The sequence below is a fragment of the Gadus macrocephalus genome, chromosome 22 (genome assembly GCF_031168955.1).
Source record: "Gadus macrocephalus chromosome 22, ASM3116895v1".
NCBI classification, from domain to species: domain Eukaryota; kingdom Metazoa; phylum Chordata; class Actinopteri; order Gadiformes; family Gadidae; genus Gadus; species Gadus macrocephalus.
Genome location: NC_082403.1, coordinates 18,071,481 through 18,092,554, shown reverse-complemented (window position 1 = coordinate 18,092,554; position 21,074 = coordinate 18,071,481). Strand labels below are relative to the sequence as shown.

At 46.1% G+C, this 21,074-nt stretch overlaps 1 protein-coding gene across 1 annotated transcript; it reads left to right on the top strand.

The window, feature by feature from the left end:
- On the top strand, positions 1–21,015 carry LOC132450801 (histone acetyltransferase KAT2B-like). The gene is made up of 18 exons (XM_060042898.1): positions 1–610; positions 2,404–2,530; positions 2,649–2,794; positions 2,927–3,013; positions 3,171–3,352; positions 11,352–11,543; positions 12,283–12,386; positions 13,542–13,667; positions 14,328–14,461; positions 15,202–15,410; positions 15,775–15,901; positions 15,982–16,092; positions 16,329–16,472; positions 16,596–16,710; positions 16,806–16,842; positions 16,967–17,030; positions 19,134–19,218; positions 19,351–21,015. Exons 1-18 carry the CDS (start codon positions 128–130, stop codon positions 19,542–19,544), a joined length of 2,667 nt encoding a protein of 888 aa, XP_059898881.1. The 5' UTR covers positions 1–127; the 3' UTR covers positions 19,545–21,015.
- The last annotated feature ends 59 nt before the right edge of the window (positions 21,016–21,074 follow it).

The following is a 21,074-nucleotide window of genomic DNA, read 5'->3' as shown; positions in this document are numbered from 1 at the left end:
AAAAGAAGAGCCCTGCAGGTAAGAAATTAAAAACAAGGATGAGCGCCATGTCTGATCCTCCGGTTGTGTAATCGACAACCAAACACCAGAACTCTCTTCCCCCTCCCGGTGGGGATCCATGTGAAGGATGGCCGAGAGTGCGGGGATACAACAGGGTTCTCCTGCCGTCGGGGCTGCGGGCTCGGCCCCGGCCGCCCCGGGAGCCGGGGGGACGGCCGGCTCGGGCTCGGCCGCCCCAGCAGCGGGGACTGAGGGTTCGGGCTCGGGCTCGGTCCCCGCAGCCCCGGGAGCCGGGGGAGCGACGGGCTCGGGCTCGGTCCCTGCTGCCCCGGGAGCCGGGGGGACGGAGGGCTCGGGCTCGGTCCCGGGAGCCGGGGGGACGGAAGGCTCGGGCTCGGTCCCGGGAGCCGGGGGGACGGAGGGCTCGGGCTCGGTCCCGGGAGCTGGGGGGACGGAGGGCTCGGTCCGGGGGACGGAAGGTTCGTTCCGGGGGATGGAGGGCTCGGTCCCCGCGGTGGGCTCCGCTAGGATCGCTGTGAAGAAGGCGCAGCTCCGCTCCTCACCTCGGCCCAAAAAACTGGAAAAACTCGGAGTGTATTCCTCCTGCAAAGTATGTGATTTTAGATTATACGCGATCATGGTAGATGTTTTGGAAGTGTTCTTCTTCTTTAAACCCATTTTTTCATGCTGGGCAGCGACAGTTTGTAAATTGCAAACGCAGCAAAGGAAGCCATTGGCGTACCATATTTATTTTCATTTTGCTTACATACAGAAATGATAAAATAAAATAAAATACCGATTATGCATTACACTGCCAATGGGATGAGCCCCCTCCCCCCCCTACATCCGTCAGCCTCCTCTTTACTCGTCTCTCTCTTGACGGGGGGTCGAGGGAAGTAAACACTGGTTTGGCGCTCAGTCAGCTCCTTGTGAGTGTTGTTAACCTGTGTTTGTGCACTGTTGAACAACACCAGTTCATTCCACTATGAAGCGGCGTTGTCTGCGTATCGTCTTCTAAACTTGTGTTTGCATATCGCATTTTAACGAGTTCTTAAATATCTGCAGAGAAGAGATAGCGTCTTTGTTTTGACAGGGTGACAGCTGCTGGAGGGGGGCGGAGTGTGTTGACGTTTTAAGGCGCATGCTCTGTGCGCAGGCCAGGCTGCCCTATAGACACACTGCTGCTTCTCTGTGTGCCAGGCCAGGCTGCCCCAGCGACAGAAACAGGGCTGATGCTCAGGGCTCATGCTACACCCACCTCAGAGCTCACACTACACCCGCCTCAGTGCTCACTCTACACCCTACAACCACCTCAGAGCTCCCCCTACACCCACCTCAGTGCCCACCCTAAAGGGCTGATTACGGTCCCACGTTCCTGCAACGCAAGGGGGTTACGGACCCTTTACGTCCTTGCAGACCCTCCCTTGCGTCCACCGCAAGGGCCTGACGTGCGGCTCTGAAAAATGTTAACCTTCTGTCGAGGCGACGAAGCAGCAAGGGCTGTGATTGGTCGGCTTACTAAAACCTGACGTAGAACCATAAAGATTCACGACTGTGTCGAAGCGTCTGCGTGGTTATTGCGTTGCGGGAACAAGGGACCATAATCAGCCCTTAACATCCACATCAGTGCTCACCCTACCCCAACCTCAGTGCTCAACCTACCCCCAGCTCAGTGCTCACCCTACCCCCAGCTCAGTGCTCACCCTACACCCTACACCCACCTCAGTGCTCACCCTACCCCCACCTAACAGCTCACCCTACCCCCACCTCAGTGCTCACCCTACCCCCACCTAACAGCTCACCCTACCCCCAGCTCAGTGCTCACCCTACCCCCACCTCAGTGCTCACCCTACCCCCAGCTCAGTGCTCACCCTACCCCCAGCTCAGTGCTCAGCCTACACCCTGCAACCACACCTCAGTGCTCACCCTACCCCCACCTAACAGCTCACCCTACACCCACCTCAGGGCTCACCCTACCCCCACCTAACAGCTCACCCTACCCCCAGCTCAGTGCTCACCCTACCCCCAGCTCAGTGCTCACCTTACCACAACCTCAGTGCTCACCCTACCCCCAGCTCAGTGCTCACCCTACACCCACCTAACAGCTCACCCTACACCCTACCCCCACCTAACAGCTCACCCTAAACCCACCTCAGTGCTCACTCTACACCCACTTCAGTGCTCACTCTACACCCTACACCCACCTCAGTGCTCACCCTACACCCACCTCACAGCTCACCCTGCACCCACCTTAGAGAATCCCTCCCAAAATGTAAGGTGGAACGGCTCAAAGATTTCCCTGAAACGTTGTCTATCCTATATCCTGCTGTGAACTACACTCAGCGTACCAAGGTTGTAAACACCTCTCCCCCCCCCCCCCCCCATCTTTCTGCCAATGCGCAGGCTGAAGGGGCTTGTAAGTGCAATGGCTGGAAAAGTCCAAACCCTCCTCCTACACCACCGAGGACCGACCAACAGTCGAACGCCGTCAACTTGCAGGACCCCTGTCGAAGCTGCTCACACACTCTTGGTATGTATCAACATAGACCAAAACATGGCCTCAATTGACTACACAAGTAGCTAGTAATTAAAGCGGTCCTTTCTTTAAAAAAGGGTTGTGTACATTATTTGTGTGATCTGTTTGTCAGGTGACCATGTGACTCACCTGGAGAACGTTTCGGAGGACGAGATGAACCGACTGCTGGGCATTGTGCTGGACGTGGAGTACCTGTACACTTGTGTGCACAAAGAGGAGGACGCAGACACCAAACAAGTGTACTTCTCCCTCTTCAAAGTGAGCATCTGTTACGCCGCCCAAAAATAACATGGAAAAAAATGTCCATTCCTGCCTGTTAGTGTCTTGGAGATGACAACTTACACACCTGTTTCCTGCTTTGTCTCTCTCCCTCCCTTCCTCTGCCAACAGCTTCTAAGGAAGTCCATTCTCCAGATGGGGAAGCCCATGTTGGAGGCCCACGATAATCCTCCCTTTGAGAGACCCAGCATAGAGCAGGCAAGAACATGCAAACACATGCCCACACAGTTGTTCCTGACACACAAAACGGGAACCAGGCCCATCCAGACCATCTCCACTCAACACTATACTCATACGCATCAGTTTATCTCAAAGCTTATTAGGTATCTTATCTTCTCTGTGGTCTCTTGTATAGGGCGTGAACAGCTTTGTGCAATACAAGTTCAGCCACCTTCCGTCGAAGGAGCGGCAGACCATCGTGGAGCTGGCCAAGATGTTCCTGAACCAGATCAACTACTGGCAGCTGGAGACACCGTCCCAGAGACGGCAGAGGGGGCCCAACGAGGACGCTGCTGGTTACAAAGCCAACTACACCAGGTACCACACTCCTGCCTGCACCCAGAGAGCAGAGTTGATCTATGCTGTTAGGGTAAAAAGGGCTCTAGTGTTTTCTTCTGAACATCACGGACCACTTTAGTAATGGACTGAAATACATCGGACAGTTAAGTCCATGCCCAAAAAATATTTGTACATTTATTTTGGGGTTATAAATGGTGAAGACACACTTATACACAAACTTTAGACGCCCTATTGATTCGTTAACGAGTACTAACTCCATTGGACTTTCCAGACGGATGTTGAGTTGGTTAAAAGGATGAGTGGGAATGCAGTACAACTGAGAGTTTTTCCGGACCTTTCTGAAATGTGCTCACAGACAAAAAAAACAACAACTTTGGATAGCCTCGTTGTCCAGGTGACTACCAGCTGGAAGGTATTTTAGTTTCAACTGCCTGATGTTTGCTGTGTACATTAGGGGTGTAACGATACATGTATTCGTATTGAACCGAATCGGTACCGACGTCACGGTTTGGTGCATGGATTTACACAGAGAATACACGGTATAAAATTAAATAAAACTGGCGTGCAAATTAATTAGTGTAATGCCGAACGATCTGCGGTCTTCAGAGACAACTGAGATGCCTGAAAGGGTGCAGGCAAGTTCGAGCTACACACCCAGTTTGGTGATTGGCGAAACAGTGAAAGACGTTTATTGAAGAAAATGTTGCACAAAAGTTTGCCGTCCTTCTTGGACGTCCTACATGGTTGATCTTTGCTCATTGTGCGCGTTCATCTTTTTCCTTGGATTTATTAGGAGGCTACACTATGTCGGGCTGCTATGAGGTCACAATGCTAACGTAGCTGCCGCGGCTATCACAATCCGGTTTAACCCCCCCCCCCCCCACCATAAGGGTACTGTCAGCGGTGGAAACGCGAGCCGTAACTGAGCTGCGCCGAAACGCACCTTCACTGTTCCACCAAGCCGCACCGAACCGACCCACACCCTCCGGTGGAAATGCGCAAATTCTGTGTACTTTGCAGATTCATAAATAAGACATGCTGAATTTTCAGTTTTATAACTGATTGTCTTATCTGGAGTTGATGTGGGGTACTTATTGTTCACTGTTTACATCTTAGATTACACTAAGATGTAAACTGAGCTAGCTGTTGCAGCTAGCTCAGTGGAGAGACTGTATGACACTATTCAGGGATGGGCAACTGGCGGCCCGCATCCTCACTCAGTGCGGCCCGCATCCTTACTCAGTCAGGCCCGCACATAATAAAAAATAAATAAATAAAAATAGAATAATAATAATTGATCGAGTTACAGAAAACTCGGTCAAGAAAGATGAGAAGAATTCATAGAATTCGAAGGCAAACCCATGCGTCTAGTTTGCTTAGAAGCGATATCAGTCATTAAAGATATCCACTTAAGTCGCCACTACAACTGGTACAACTGCTTGTTGGGTTTGAGTTCATTGAGTAGTTGCACTTAATGTTGGGCCACTGTTTTTCAGTTTTTTGACTTCATTGAATGATGATGTATGTGAGCCCTTTGCACTGATAAAAATACTGACCATTCATGTGGCTGTTTGAGCATGGAAAACATGAAATGAATGTATGTTGGTTCAATTAACATACCGTACATAGGTTATGATTCTGGATTACTTTTTAGGTAGTGGCCATCCCCAAAATGCACCAGAATACAGGAAATCATATCTACCAAATTCAAAATTGTGTAGCTTCTCTCAGCTCCCGTTTAGTTGAAGTGTGCAGTCATGTGGCCCTCCGATGGTTATGATGAAAAATGTGGCCCTCTTTATCATGAAAGTTGCCCATCCCTGCACTAGGTGGTACAACCTGAGACAATAAAAAATAATTGCCTTCTGCATTTTTGTTTTTCCTTTTCCCTTCATTGTACCGAACTCGTACCGAACCGTGATGTCTGAACCGAGGTATGAACCGAACCGTGACTTCATAGTATCGTTACACCCCTAGTGTACATACTGATGCCTCTGGACCAGGGGTTAAAATTAACTTTTTTTCACCACCGTCCCGGAAACGTCCCCAAATTTTTTTTTTAACCGTCCCGAATCGTCCCGAATTTTTCCCATAAATATTCTTTACATTTTGAGTCGTTACTTAGGCCTACTGATAATATAATAAAAACACAATACATTATGTTGATGAAATAATATATTTATTTCCAGATGACAAGCAACACCCTCGCAGAACTGTGGTCTATCTACGTGACCACAGTTTGCGCCTGTGATCGCAGAGCAGCAGGCTCTCGCACTGCTTGCCTCTCGAGCAGCGCGAGACTGCCTAATATGCCATCTTATGCCCGCCTTTTTTGCGGCATGGTCCGCACGTTTAAACTGCCCGAGGTAAATTGCCTGCTTGAGCTAGAACCCCAATTTACCCTCCCGGACCCTACACACATTGGCGGTTTATTGGGTTTCATTCTGATGTAAATGCGAAGGCTCAACGGTTCAAGGGGGGGGGCTTGGGTAGAGGTGTTGCGCTGTCTGCAAAGAGACAACGCAGCATATCATCATGAGCAGTTCTAACTGAAAAGAAAGGAATCTGCGAGCTGCTGACCAAGTAAGAGAAGGTGATGCAGTCGCATTAAACAAAGAAAGATGGTGCGATCTACGAGAGAGACCAGAGGAACTGTCCTTACAAGGCTTTTGTCGGGATAAAAAGCAAGTGGTCAGCAAAATAAATAATATGTTGCGTTTTTGCACTTGTAAATAGTTAATCGCGCTTGTAGCCTACACTCAGACTTCAACTCATTCTTGCATGCGGGTGTCTTCATTCATAAAAACATTCGGGAGCGAGCAGAGTCTCCCATACATAGAACAATGTGTGACCAGTGTTTCCGCTAGAAGAAACTGGTGCCGGTCATGTGACCGGGAAGGTTTCATTTTACCGGTCAAATTGGAAAAAAAACAGTCGGATATTGTCCGTGTTTATTGCACTTAAAAAAATTGATAGGCAGGCTATATAAAGAAGAAGAAGTGTGTGATCATATTTTGATTCGCCATGGTTGTTAAATACCGGTGCTCCGCAAAGCTTGCCGCTAGCGAAAGTTTTAGTTCATAAACCTACGGTAGTCTATAAGGGAGCGTGTCTATGTTCCCCGAGTCCTATGTTCCCCTCTTTGTATGAGACTGGGGATCATAGGACCCTTTTTTTTAAAAAGGGTCCTATGTTCCCTGCTTTTCCCAAAAAAGGGTCCTATGTTCCCCGATATGTATGTGACCGGGGAACATAGGACCCTTTTTTTTTCGGACGCAGCGCCACAGAATCAACACCGAGTGCCACAAATTGATTCAGCTTTTTTTTTTTTTACATTTTAGCGATTTTGAAATATAAATATCGTTCCGTTCGTACATCTCTGCGTAGCAATCTTTCTCCCTGTCATTCTCGTTCACAGACGCACACAGAGACAAGCACACACAGAGACAAGCTCGCATACATGCCAATGGTGCACGGGTACACTACCACTTATTGGATAAACCTGCGTATCATGCACACGCACTGACAGCGGATTCGCCCGCCCATCCTCTCAATGCACCTACAAAGGCAAACCCGAAGCAGCAGGATTGTAAAAAGGGTTATTACACGGGTCTTTTCAACGTTCCGTTCACTTGCATGGGCACTTCACAACTTCCCGCGGTCAATTATTTTTTGATAATTCATTGGCAACGGATGAATAATGACCGCGGTCAAGGTAAACAAAAGGACTTTTTGCCTTTGGTATCACTCCGCACGTAGTCCGGTAACTTGTCAATGTAATAAGCGGGATATGTATCAACCCAAGCGCTGTCAGTTGCTAAGCGACGACGTCAACGTCTTGGGCGGACTATTTCTCTGCTGATCAACACTATGAATGCTGAACGCAGCGCCACAAATACATTGTAAATAAATTGTTTCGTTTTGGGAAGTAGCCGTGTAATAAGCGGGATAATGTATAGAACTTCGCCGGTCATTATCGAAAAATAAGCCCCTTCATGGCGATTTTGAAATATAAATATCGTTCCGTTCGTACATCTCTGCGTAGCAATCTTTCTCCCTGTCATTCTCGTTCACAGACGCACACAGAGACAAGCGCACACAGAGACAATCGCGCGCATACATGCCAATGGTGCACGGGTACACTACCACTTATTGGATAAACCTGCGTATCATGCACACGCACTGACAGCGGCTTCGCCCGCCCATCCTCTCAATGCACCTACAAAGGCAAACCCGAAGCAGCAGGATTGTAAAAAGGGTTATTACACGGGTCTTTTCAACGTTCCGTTCACTTGCATGGGCACTTCACAACTTCCCGCGGTCAATTATTTTTTGATAATTCATTGGCAACGGATGAATAATGACCGCGGTCAAGGTAAACAAAAGGACTTTTTGCCTTTGGTATCACTCCGCACGTAGTCCGGTAACTTGTCAATGTAATAAGCGGGATATGTATCAACCCAAGCGCTGTCGGTTGCTAAGCGACGACGTCAACGTCTTGGGCGGACTATTTCTCTGCTGATCAACACTATGAATGCTGGTAACAAATACATTGTAAATAAATTGTTTCGTTTTGGGAAGTAGCCGTGTAATAAGCGGGATAATGTGTAGAACTTCGCCGGTCATTATCGAAAAATAAGCCCCTTCATGGCGAAGCAAGACACCTCCGCTGCGCGTCTGTGTCCTGTTCGCCCTGTCAGGGCTTATTTTCTCGATAATGACCGGCGTTCTATACATTATCCCTTACATAGTGTATAGAACGCCGGTAATTATCTGGAAAATAAGCCCCGACAGGGCGAACTTGCTTCGCCCTGAAGGGGCTTATTTTCGATCATGACCGGCGATGTTCTCTACATATCCCGCTTATTACACGGCTACTTGCCAAAACGAAACAATAACTTCACATGGTGTGTCTTTTTGCAATTTATTTGATACCACCAGCATTCGTAGTGTTGATCAGCAGAGAAATAGTCCACCAAAGACGTTGACGCCGCTTAGCAACCGAAGACGCTGGGGTTGACAAGTTACCGGTACTTGCGGAGTGAGACTTCATTAGAGGCGAAAAATCTGTTGTTTTCCTTGACAGCGGTCAATTATACTCATGATTATACTTAGCAACGGTGAATTATCAAATATAATTCACCGCCGGAAGTTGTGAAGGTCCCATGCAAGTGAACGGAGCGTTCCATGGCATTGAGAAGACCCATGTAATAATTGTGATTAATGTGAAATGCTATGTATATATATGAAATTTAGATAAATTAAATTTAGATAAATGACTGTTAGACCCCCAGGCCGTTCTGCCGGCGATTTAAATTCGCTCTGCAGCATAGGCTGGAGATCGGGAAGTCTCCCGGTGGGCCGGCCCACTTTTTTTTTGGACTCCGTGCGCAGCTGTCTCACTGAACAACACAAACGCGAGCGCGCCAGCCAATTGAACGAAGCCCTTTCCATTAAATAAGTATTTTCCACCGATCGCGAACATCGCAGAAAGTGTTGAAAACTTAAACAGAAAAATTAAGTCAGTGCCCGCAAAATTCTCTTCGTCCCGAAGTCGACCCGAGAGAGAATAAAAATCCTCCCGATGACAATTAATTACGTCCCCGGGACGACGGGACGTCGTTAATTTTAATCCCTGCTCTGGACACATCATCAGTGATCTGCGTGGAATCATCTGACGTTTCGGGTCTTTCAACATAGTACGCCCTCCTCTAGGTGACCCAGCCGGGGCTGATCTGACCCCAGCTTGTGTCGAGGTGGCGAGATAGCTACCATGACTCCATGGCTCTCCTCTTTTGAGCCACAGCCATCTTGAGGCCCTCTCTGCCGCAGCGGTGGTACGGCGGATGGCTCTCCTCCTTCTCTCTCCCTCGATGCCCAAACTGCTGAAGGCTCTGGTCGGGCTGCAAAACCCCTGCATCCAACCTCCACCGGGAGACACCTTGCTCTCCAACCAGCCTGCTGAAGGTCACTGACCAGTCCCGCGTACTTGGATAGCTTCCTCTCAAAGGCTTCTTCCAGGCGGTCTTCTCATCTCTGCTCCCCAGCTCTGACAAAGACAATGGTTTTCTTGGAGGGTCGGAACCGCTTCGCCCACACAAGCCTTTCGCTGATGACTTCAGCGGTACCGTCCATCTCCAAGTGCCCTGGTGCAGCAGCAGGATGTGTTTGAGGGTTCCTCGCTTGGAACACAACGGGCATGCTGGTGTCTCGGCTAAGCCCCATGTGTGCAGGTTTGATGGGCTTGGAAGTACATCATATACTTCCTGGATGAGGAATTTAATGCGGTGAGGCTCGGCTTTCAAAAGCTCAGCCCAGGTCACTTTTGTCTAAACTGCGTTCTCCCATCTTGTCCAAGATCCCTGTTGCTTCATTCCCACTGCCTTGACGGTTCTTGTTCCTTCAACTGCAGCTCTCACCTCCTCCTGAACAAGGCGGCGCCCTTCCTTCACGCTGCTGTTCATTTGGGGAGTTGGAAAGGAGACTAGCCCAGCTCTGCCTCATGTGACCACTCTCACCATGCTCCTTTGACGCATCCTTGCCTCTGCCTCTTGAACTGCGACCTCTGCCCTCAACTTCCTTCCATTCCTCACTTGGATCCCTGCTTTAGCCACCTTCAGATCACATGAGTCCTTGTACTGAACAACTTCTCTAGCTCTTGTTACCTTAAACTCCTCCAAGGTTTTGAAGGGCAGTTGCAGTTTATTGGTGTTCCAGTAGAGTGCGAGGCTGCTCAGGCTCCTCGGTAATCCAAGCCATCTCCGGAGGTGGCTACTTACCCTCCTCTCTAAGGTCTCCACTGTTGAGATGGGGACTGCATGGACAAGGAGGGGCCAAAGGATCCTTGGAAGAATGCCGTGTTGGTATATCCATGCTTTGAACTTTCCAGGTCGGCCTAACTTGTCCACGGATTTCAACCAGCCATCCAACTCAGTGCAGGTCGACTGAATAGTTGTTGTTTCTCTCAGAATGCTGTCAAAAACCTTGCCTAAGCTCTTGAATGGCTTCTCTGAGATGGTTGCGATGGCTGTGCCTGTGATGTTAAAGCGGAACTTGTCTTCCACCTTTCCTTTCCTCAGCACCATAGACCTTGATTCTGTCATGACTGTGAGGTCATCCATGAATGCCCTGATGGGGGCTTGCCGTTGACCTGATTTCGATAGGGGCCCGCTGCACTCTGGCTCAGCAGACTTGGTGAGCATGTTCATGGCTAGGCAGAATAGTGTCACAGAGATCGTGCACCCTGTGATGATACCAATCCCAACCTTGTGCCAACGTGATGTTATTGCTCCTGAAGAAACCCTCATCCTGAAATTGGTGTAGTAATTAGCAATGAGGTCTCCACACTTGCTTGGGACACGATATTTTGTCAATAATCAACTTGTGTGGAATGGAGCCAAATGCATTTGCCAGGTCAATCAACAGTAGTAACAGGTTCCCCTTGTTCTCTCTTGCCTCCTTAATCAGGGACTGTAGATGTTCTGTTCAAGGTAGGTACACAGCCGTTTGGAAACAGTGCTGAGGGACATCTTTGCCTCGACACACAGTAGGGAGATGATGCGGAACTGGTCTAGTTGGGTGGAGTTTTCCTCCTTCGGGATCCACACCCCTTCAGCTACTCTCCATCGATCTGGGATCCTCCTTCTTCTCCAGAAGACTTGCAGGATTTTCCACAGACGCAGCAGGAGTTTGGGACAGTTCTTATACACTTTGTATAAAGTGCCACTCAGTCCTGGAGCGGAGCTTGCCCTTGCTTTGCGGACGACCTCCCTGACTTCCTTTAGCTGCAGCTCTGACATGTCAAACGCAGGCATAAGGTGCATGTTCGCACCTTATGTCGCTTTGGATAAAAGTGTCTGCCAAATGACTAATCTCTTTCAACCATCATCAAGACCACCTCCTTTTTAATAAATATAAATGATTCAATTATAACATAAGTATAATCTTTTTATAAAAATCGATATATATAAATCGATATATGTGTCTTTTTTTTTATGTGATGCACTCTTCCTTCCAGGTGGCTGTGCTACTGCAACGTGCCTCAGTTCTGCGACAGTCTCCCCCGCTATGAGACCACGCAGATCTTTGGCTGCACACTGCTGCGCTCCGTCTTCACCGTGATGAGGAAGCAGCTGCTGGAGCAGGCCCGGCAGGAGAAGGATAAGCTGCCTCCCGAGAAACGCACCCTCATCCTCACACACTTTCCCAAGTAGGAGATCACACTCACACACACATCTTTGCACACTTTCCCAAGGCGATCACACACACACACACACACACACACACACACACACACACACACACACACACACACACACACACACACACACACACACACACACACATCCTCACACACTTCCCCAAGAAGGAGATCAATCTCACAAGCACACATCTTCACACACTTCCCAAGTAGGATATCATACACACACACACACACACACACGCACACGCACATACACACACACACACACACACACACACACACACACACACACACACACACACACACACTTCCTCTCACTCTTCCCCAAGGAGGAGATCCCACACATACTCAGACAGGACAATGAAAAATGGTCATTTCATATCATTCATTCAGCCAACCCTGGTGTTTGTTGATTATTTACAAGTTATAGGCGGCTTGTACATATCTAATTTAGTTATTTTCAATTATGGAACAGTATAAGTTAGGAATATGTATTTTATTTGATAATTTTCTCAAGCTCTGAGAAGTATTCTCAGGTCACACATCTTCCCTTTATTTAGCAGTGTCATACAAATTGAAATGATTTATCTGTGGACTAACGGGAACTACTTCAAGTACGACCAGCTGCTATGAAGTTTAGTTGAGGTCACTTTTAGGTAACTCTAGCAGAGTCACTGTTTTATTCTAAAACAAGGGAATGCATTGTGGAGCTGCGACGACATTATTGTGTTTACCTCTGGCCTAGATTCCTGTCTATGCTGGAGGAGGAGGTGTACAGCCACAGCTCCCCCATCTGGAGCCAAGAATTCCTGTTGGGATCCACTGGACTACAGATCCCTATCCACACAGGTCGGACCTGCACCAACAACCCCATGCAATCAGGAACAGAAAAACAAGAAAGCTTGATTCTGAATACTGAACTGTGTGATGTATTTCCTGAGGATACACACACCACCTGCATGCAGCAGTAGCATACTTGGAGTAATAACCGGATATAAGAAACATTTAGATGATTTAATGTTTAACCTTTAGTATTAACCAGTTAAAGATCTTCTTAACGGTCAACAGGTTAACAATGGACGTCCCTACCTACTATGTTGATTGCTTATGCTATCTTGTAACAGTTTCCTTATGATGATCCTGTGAGTGTTAAAATAGTCTTGTGTCCAAGGGTCAGCACTGAGATCTATACAGACAAATTAAAGCCAGTATCTATGTCTGTAAAACGATTAAGTGTGTGGTACTTTCTCAACATTAGGCCATATGCAAAATAAACATTAACGAAGGGCACATCAGTACATATTTATTTGGTTTAATTACAGTTTACGCGGAAAAAGCCGGTTGCAAGCAGTACAATGTTATTATAGAAAGTACGACACATCTAAATGAATTAAGCGTCGACGTAAAAAAAAAAAGGCACTACAAAAATCTACAAAAGACGCTATGCTCCACTGTTTCATACTGCTGTTTCATACTGCTGTTTCATACTGCTGTTTCATACTGCGTATATTCTGAGCAAAATCAGCAACATTTCGTAGATGGAAAACCTGGATCAGAGTCCTTGGTCTCCAGCCATTTCAATCCAGTCTCCAAACCCTCTATTGCTTCCCTCACTTTCGGGGAGGCCCAGTTCTTCCTATAATATTACCTGTGTGAATGTGGTTAATATTTTTAAGCTCTAGGGAAACATTTCTAATTATATCGTGCCCCAAAATTGGGGTCCAAGCAAGCCCTGCATTATAGTGGAAGTCGCGTTAGATCGATGCACGTTATATCTAAGGTATATTCGACCTGCAAGCACTCTGCCCGCACGGGCACTGTGCTCTTCTCCCCAACACTGACTCTGGACCTGTTCTCCAGTCAGGCAGGGTGATCTCATGTGTTTCAAGGGAGTGACTTTGGGAGAGGCCTGTAGGAGTTTTTGGTTTGAGACTTTCTAGCTTACACTGGCTGGTTCCTCAAAATTTTTAACACTTACTTGAACAGACTTATCTTGTGTTGCAGTGATCAGTGCATCCCCGGTGGCCAGACCGCTGTACTACAGTCCCAGTCCCATCCAGGTGGAGATTGCGAGCTGTGGCAGCGTTAGTCCTGCGAGGAAGATGGTGTCTCTACTGGAGATGAGCACAGGTACTCGTAATGACCAGGAGCTATGGCGAACATACATATGAGTTAATGATTCAGAAATATTTGAAGCGTGGGCACAACATTAAACTTTTAATTGTTTTCCATCAGTAGTTTTTTGTGAACTGATACATTTCTCACACTCTCTCCAGTTTGTTTGTTGGCTCATATTGCAACAACTAGCTTATAGCTTAAAAAGCTGGATGTATCTGTAGTCAATGCTGATTGACAGTGATGCTAAAAGGCTTGCCATCAGTACCTGGTAAATGGACTGCGTTTACAATATTGCTAAACATTCACGGCGGAGTCAACCATGCCGGGAGCTATAAGGGTTAGGTGCCTTGCTCAGGAACACTTCGACACTCAGCTAGGAGGTGCCGGGGTTCGACCTAGCAACCTTGCGGTTACCAGTAAACCCGCTCTACCTCCTGAGCTACTGCCTCCCACAGTACCTCTGTCTTTGTGATATATAATCGTACTATCGACCCTGCCAAAACCCCTCCCACGTTAGCCACCCAGCAGGTGAGCTTTATTGAGTTATTTTAAATCTGTGTCCCACCTACTCATTGGGAGGGGCTCCATCTTACAAATTGCGCCTTGAACTATCGTCTCCTTATATTTTTAAGAAAGAAAAAAGATGTTGTGTCTGTTTTGTTCTCTGTGTAGTTGGAGAGAAGCGTAAGCCTTCGGAGCCCCTCCCCCACGAGGACGCCAAGAGGCAGAGAGTGGTTGGAGACATCCCCCAGGAGCTGATCAACGAGGTCATGGCCACCATCGCCGACCCCGCCGCCATCCCAGAGGTAACCAGGGACTGGGGTCTTTCCCTTAGCTCCTTTGACAATTACATTTATTAACCAAAGCCTTGTTTTGTTTCTGCCCAAACTATTGATGATGTTGATTCACTACGTTCAACGCAATACATATAATAATACGTATTATTCCTTGATTAGCCATAATTTGTTCCCTTCCAGATAACCTATCCCCATATTTTGGGTACTTTATTTAGGGGTCCTACGAAACCGTAGGAACCCTATTGTAATGGCTAGTATTATTATTCGGGGTCCTACGAAACCATAGGAACCCCTTGTGTAATCGTTAGTATTATTAGGGGTCCTACGAAACCATAGGAACCCTATTGTATTCGTTAGTGTTATTATTGATTGAACCTGACTTTTTGTTTTAAAACTTTCAGAACTCGTGAAATTAGTAGGGGAATCAAAAGATGGGCCAGAATAACACATAGGTGGCGCTATGACAAGGCCTGGAAGGTCATAATTTCAACAGGCTGCCGTTACCATTAGGAAGCTGCAATATGCATGAAACTTGTTATACTTGCACCATTCATCATGATGAACAACTTCAAATCGCAACCCTTACTGTCAGACCATTTGGATATTGTGCAGTGACCACAACATGACCAAACACCCACATGTCACAGAATAAACACCAATAACCATATGGGACTACAATAGTAAATGATTCTGTGGATGAACAGTGGCCCGCCCGGTTTTGGTCATGAAGAACACGTCCTCTTCCTCAGACCAACCTGCTGTCAGCGCACTCTGCGCGTGACGAGGCAGCGCGGCTGGAGGAGCGCAGGGGGGTGATCGAGTTCCATGTCATCGGGAACTCGCTGAACCAGAAGCCCAACAAGAGCATCCTGATGTGGCTGGTAGGCCTCCAGAACGTATTCTCCCACCAGCTGCCCCGCATGCCCAAGGAGTACATCACCCGGCTGGTGTTCGACCCGTGAGTGGACTGCCAATTTCACGTTGAGCTCATCTGTGAGGGGTTAAGAACAGATAGTTCTGGATCCATCCCACACAGGACTTCTCTGTATGCGTTGCACATTAGGAAAAGCCGACTTTATCTTGGTCTATGGATTTGTCCATCTTAATCTTAAGCTATTTATCTATATCTCTAAAACAAATATATAATTCCAAGGTCAGGAAACAGGTTAGTTAAAACCCACACACCCTAAGCTAACATCTCAAGGATGTCATTTATTTTCCTGCGGTTCAGCAGTTATATGATTTGCCATACTCGTATGTATCTTCTGATACCTCCATGTGTCGACATTATAAAGAGGAACTTTAACTTCCTCTTGTCACAGGAAGCACAAGACACTGTCGCTGATCAAGGATGGCCGAGTGATCGGAGGGATCTGCTTTCGGATGTTTCCCTCCCAGGGCTTCACCGAGATCGTCTTCTGCGCTGTTACGTCCAATGAGCAGGTCAAGGTGAGGCGAAGCCCCGCCCTCTGTGCTGTTCATCTCTGATTGGTGAGTTTGGACTTGTTGTTAACCTTTCTGTTGTGCAGGGTTATGGCACCCATCTGATGAACCACCTGAAGGAATACCACATCAAGCACGACATCCTCAACTTCCTCACCTACGCAGACGAGTACGCCATCGGATACTTCAAGAAGCAGGTCGGATCCTATCCATCAAATGCATATTGATCACACACACACACACACGTCTGCTCATCCAAAACAGATACAATTCTGTCTCTCTCTCACACTGCCTTGTCTCTCTCTGCCTTGTCTCTTGCTCACGCTGCCTTGTCTCTCTGTCCCTCCCACTCTGTCTCTCTCTGACTTGTCCGTCTCTCGCTCTCTCTATCTCTTTCTCTCAATCTCTCTACCTTGTCTCTCTCTGTCATCAGGGTTTCTCTAAAGACATAAAGGTTCCCAAGGCGAAGTACGTGGGCTACATCAAGGACTACGAGGGGGCCACACTCATGGGCTGTGAGCTGAACCCAAGCATTCCCTACACAGAGTTCTCTGTCATCATCAAGAAACAGAAAGAGGTGTGTGTGTGTGTGTGTATGTACATGGGTCGGCGGAATAAACCTCCCAACTGTTCTCCGCTCTTTTTGGATGGAACTTTGTGTCACCTGTCTTTTTAAACACTGGCTCTCTCCATCCCTCAGATCATCAAGAAGCTGATGGAGAGGAAACAGGTGCAGATCAGGAAGGTGTATCCGGGGCTTTCCTGTTTTAAGGAAGGAGTCCGGCAGATTCCTATCGAGAGCATCCCAGGAATACGTGAGCTTCCCTATTCCTCTCATGCATTGTGTATTGTGACTACTCTTCATCTAGTGAAGGCTGTGCCAATGATATTCAATTATTTAAACCAACAGGTGAAACTGGATGGAAACCCATGGGCAAAGGCCAAGGGTAAATGGGATTTGAGTTTATACACCTGTAGACACTCTACTTGTTCAGAACATCATGTAGATATAACCGTTCCCATATTCAGCTGATGTTTCAATCTGACTCGTTTTGCTTTGGTTTGTTGTAGGAAGGAGCTGAAGGATCCAGACCAATTGTACAGCACTCTGAAGACCATCCTCCAACATGTGAAGGTGAGGGAGCTTCACATTTATTTATACTGTAGATAATTTACAGACAAGCTCTTATTTAAATAGTTCAGGGTATATGCAGGAATCATAGAGATGAATTTACTACCTTTTACTACCTTTTTTACTACCTCCACAATATTTTTTTCTATCAACACGACATCAAGCAGAGGCCCGCGGGGCGGGGGGTATGCAAAGCACCATTTACTACTTACTATAAGTTAAATGTGACACTGCCGCGATCCCTGTAGCCCTAGTGCTGCTGCTGCTAGCACCGCAAAACAACGACATAGAGAGTAGAGGTCTGCACTCCTGCGGGACGCGACGCAAAATAGTGAAGCGCGGGACAAAAAAATTAAAGCTCATTGCGGGGGCGGGCGGGATGATAGAGGTGCATTTGCGGGTGCCGGATGATACACTGCACTCCCGCAAATTAAATATGAGGGTAAAGTAAAATATACAAATTATCATGAAGCCCTCATCAATAAGCAAAACCTACTTTTCCAACAACTTTTCCTTCATGGTCGAAGCAGCAGCTGATTCTTTTACCTTTCATTTTTTTAATATGTGACCGTTTCGTGTTTCAGTAACTGAGGCCTATTTAATGTTTTGTATGGTTGAAAACATGCAGGCTTACCAATAATTATGTTACCAATACTGGTAGCCTAATGAATTATGGCGACCAGGCTACTCAGTTCAGGTTAGGGATGGGCAAAATGATTCTTTTCCGGGAACTAGTTCTTTCAGTTCAGTTCACTATAACGATTCGTTTGTTTGATTCGTTACGTCATTTGGTGTCTGCCCCCCCCGCGAGACGGCCGTAAACGACTTCCAGGTTCTAACCCCCGTGAAAATCGAGAAGATATATTATATAGTAAAACCGAACGTCCCACCAATATTTATACCACTTACTTACTCTCTATATTACATTCATGGTTTTACATTTATAATTTTATTTTACTTTACATTTAATTCTTCATTATTCAGGCATTACAGAACTTGCATGGTCATAAATAAAAAATACGAACTGCACTTTAATTTCTTTGTTTGTTCTTAAATTGACGTAGAATGGAGCAAAGACTCCTGGGATTGGGAAATGCGCTTATCCAATAAACAGATGGAGGTCAAGTCTATTTTCGAAAAAATGTAGGGGGATATATGAGGGGCCCCACGTCGAATGGTATGACCCAAGATACGTCAGAGAGAAAGCGCGCATATTCGACGGTACCGCCTTGTCATTTGTTTACCCAGGTGCCATTGCAACACCATTGCTACCTCTCATTGGCTGAATCTTTGAGAACGTTGTAGACTCAATCAATATAAGTCGCGGGGAGACGGAAGCTCTGTTCGTTTGTATATTTTATTTATGTGACCATATTTTTGGTTAAAAAGAATCAAAGAACCAGTTCTTCTTGTTTTGGGGAACCAGTTCTTGTCGTTCACGTTCGGGATTCGTTCGTTGCGAACGAATCGGTCGCGACCGACTCATCCCTAGTTCAGGTCCTGTTAGCACCGTATACTGTATTTTTTAGGCTAGATGAAGTTAAAACATGTAAACAGATATTAAGCAAAAAAATTAGAGCTGTCAAGCGATTAAAATATTTAATCGCGATTAATCGCAAATTCTTTTTCTGTGCTATATATCCCTTGATTTTTTTGTCCCATAATTCTTCTCATTTTAATTCTCTTATCAACATGGTGAAGTACATCGGCTTGCCTTGGGCAAATGATTTTTTATTGATAACGATTTTTTTTTTTTGTTAATAAAATAATTGCGTTAATCGCGCGATAAAAATGTTAACGCCGTTAAATTTGGTTTGCGTTAACGCCGTTAATAACGCGTTTAACTGACAGCTCTAAAAAAGTGGTGAAAAATGTACTACCAAGTCAAATTGCGTGTTACCTTTTACTACCTTTCAAGTGCCTTAATTTTTTATTTTATTTTTTACTACCTTTTACTACCGCGCAGACACCCTGTAGTTAGTTGTAAGTAGATAACCACAGCTTTTACCCTGCTCTTTGGGTGGCTGTCTTACGGTGGTCGGTGAAGCCCTTTCAGACTGATTATGATCAAGGGCTACACAAATCAAATGTTCTGTTGTGTTCTAGAGTCACCAGAACGCTTGGCCCTTCATGGAACCTGTGAAGAAGACGGAGGCTCCTGGGTACTACCAAGTGATCCGCTTCCCCATGGGTACGTACGGGATAGTCCGCCATGTCTGCTCAGAACTAACACAGCTCACCATGTCTTGTGTTCAGTGGGTAGGATCGGACTGGAGAGCCTCATTAGAAAGTGCAGCCATCTGTGGTGTTTGTTCTCCAACAGACCTGAAGACGATGAGCGAGCGTCTGAAGAGCCGATACTACGCCACTCGCAAGCTCTTCATGGCCGACATGCAGCGCATCTTCACCAACTGTCGGGAGTACAACCCGCCCGAGAGCGAGTACTACAAGTGTGCCAACTTACTGGAAAAGTTTTTCTACACCAAATTAAAGGACGCGGGTCTCCTTGAGAAGTAAACACAAACTATCTTGAATTCTAGACCCTCACCAGGACTGGTTTCTATCCAGAGACTGAGGACTGATCTTGGCATTCAAACGGTTTTGTGGTTATCGACAAGATGAGAGGGTTTCTCATGTTTTGGTCTCAGAACACAGCGTTTATGACAGATATCAAATGCATGCTGTTACAAGATGCAGAACCCGTTACTTTAAAGTGGCATTTACGCTAATAGGAGCCAGACACTAAAGTTCACACAGCAGGGACAGCCCCCTCTCAGGGGCCAAGGCTGTCTCCAGTAGGCTGGGATTGTTGCCAAACTAGTAATGTTGCTTGCCATGTGACGCCTAGAACAAATTGGAAAAGGACAAATGACGAAAAGCCGTGTGATTTGATGCGCCGATGGCCATGCAGCTAGCAGTACTTTCCATCGAAACAAAAAGTGAAGAGTGGCTTTAAGTGGAAATCATTTCAGCCATGTCAAGTTGTCAGAGCGATGTTGGTAAATCGAACCAGCCTTTCCGCCCTCCCCCAGCAAAAATACTACGTTTAGGTAATGTTTTAATAAGGCTCTCTGCTTCCCGCCTTCTTGTTAGTTTAGAGACGCTGAACTCCGAGACTAACGAATAACAAATTCAAGTTTCAGAGACGCACCTTACGCTCTCTTTGTGTCAGTCTATCAGTGACTCCTTCCATTCCACTGTACCTCTCTGTTGACTCAGGTATAGAGATCAGAAACCTTATGTTTTACCATCGGAATCATCGCTCAACTAGTGTTCCCTGTGAAGAACTGGAGAACTTTAGAAATGAGGATCTTCTGTTTCTTTTGTTCCTGTTTGTTTGAACAAAAATAAGCTGATGTGTTTGATGTCAATCATATCAAATTTATCGTTGACCACGGAAAAAAATCGAAAATGAATTAAGTGTTCACACCAAGTTTATCCTGCCAAAAAAAATGGAACATTTTAATCATTTTAAGCACTTAGCCTGTGTATTTCGAATGTGTAGGTCTATTTTACTTTCAGGGCTTGAAGCTCCTCTAGATAAGCTGCATCAGGCAAATTTTGAATAATTAAGGCACTTTTTTGTTTTTATAATAAGCATTCTTTAACAAGGCAAATTTTTCACCTATTTTTGTTAACTATAAAGCCTATCGCCGTTGACTTACAGCTCATTTAATTATCTAGTTTTATTCTTATTTATGTTCTTTAATTTAAAAGGAATAGTGCTTATGGAAGGTCTTAATTTATTCTTTTTCTTCTGCAGATTGAGATTGCTACCTTTGTACTTTGGAGATAAATGAAAGATTGTGCAATACTATGTCGTTTTTGCTGTTTTGTATAAAAGGAAATGTTTGTACTTTTCGAGCTTAAAGAACAAAAAAAAACTGAATTTTGTATCGTCTGAAAAATATTTCATGCTCTTTTACAACTTGCTTTAATGAAATAGCATTAGCTTATTTTATAGACAGAATAAATAGAAGTGAAACGATGTGTCGTCTGTGTGTGGTTTGAAAACCATTGTTTGGCCACAGCAATTTTGGATATAAT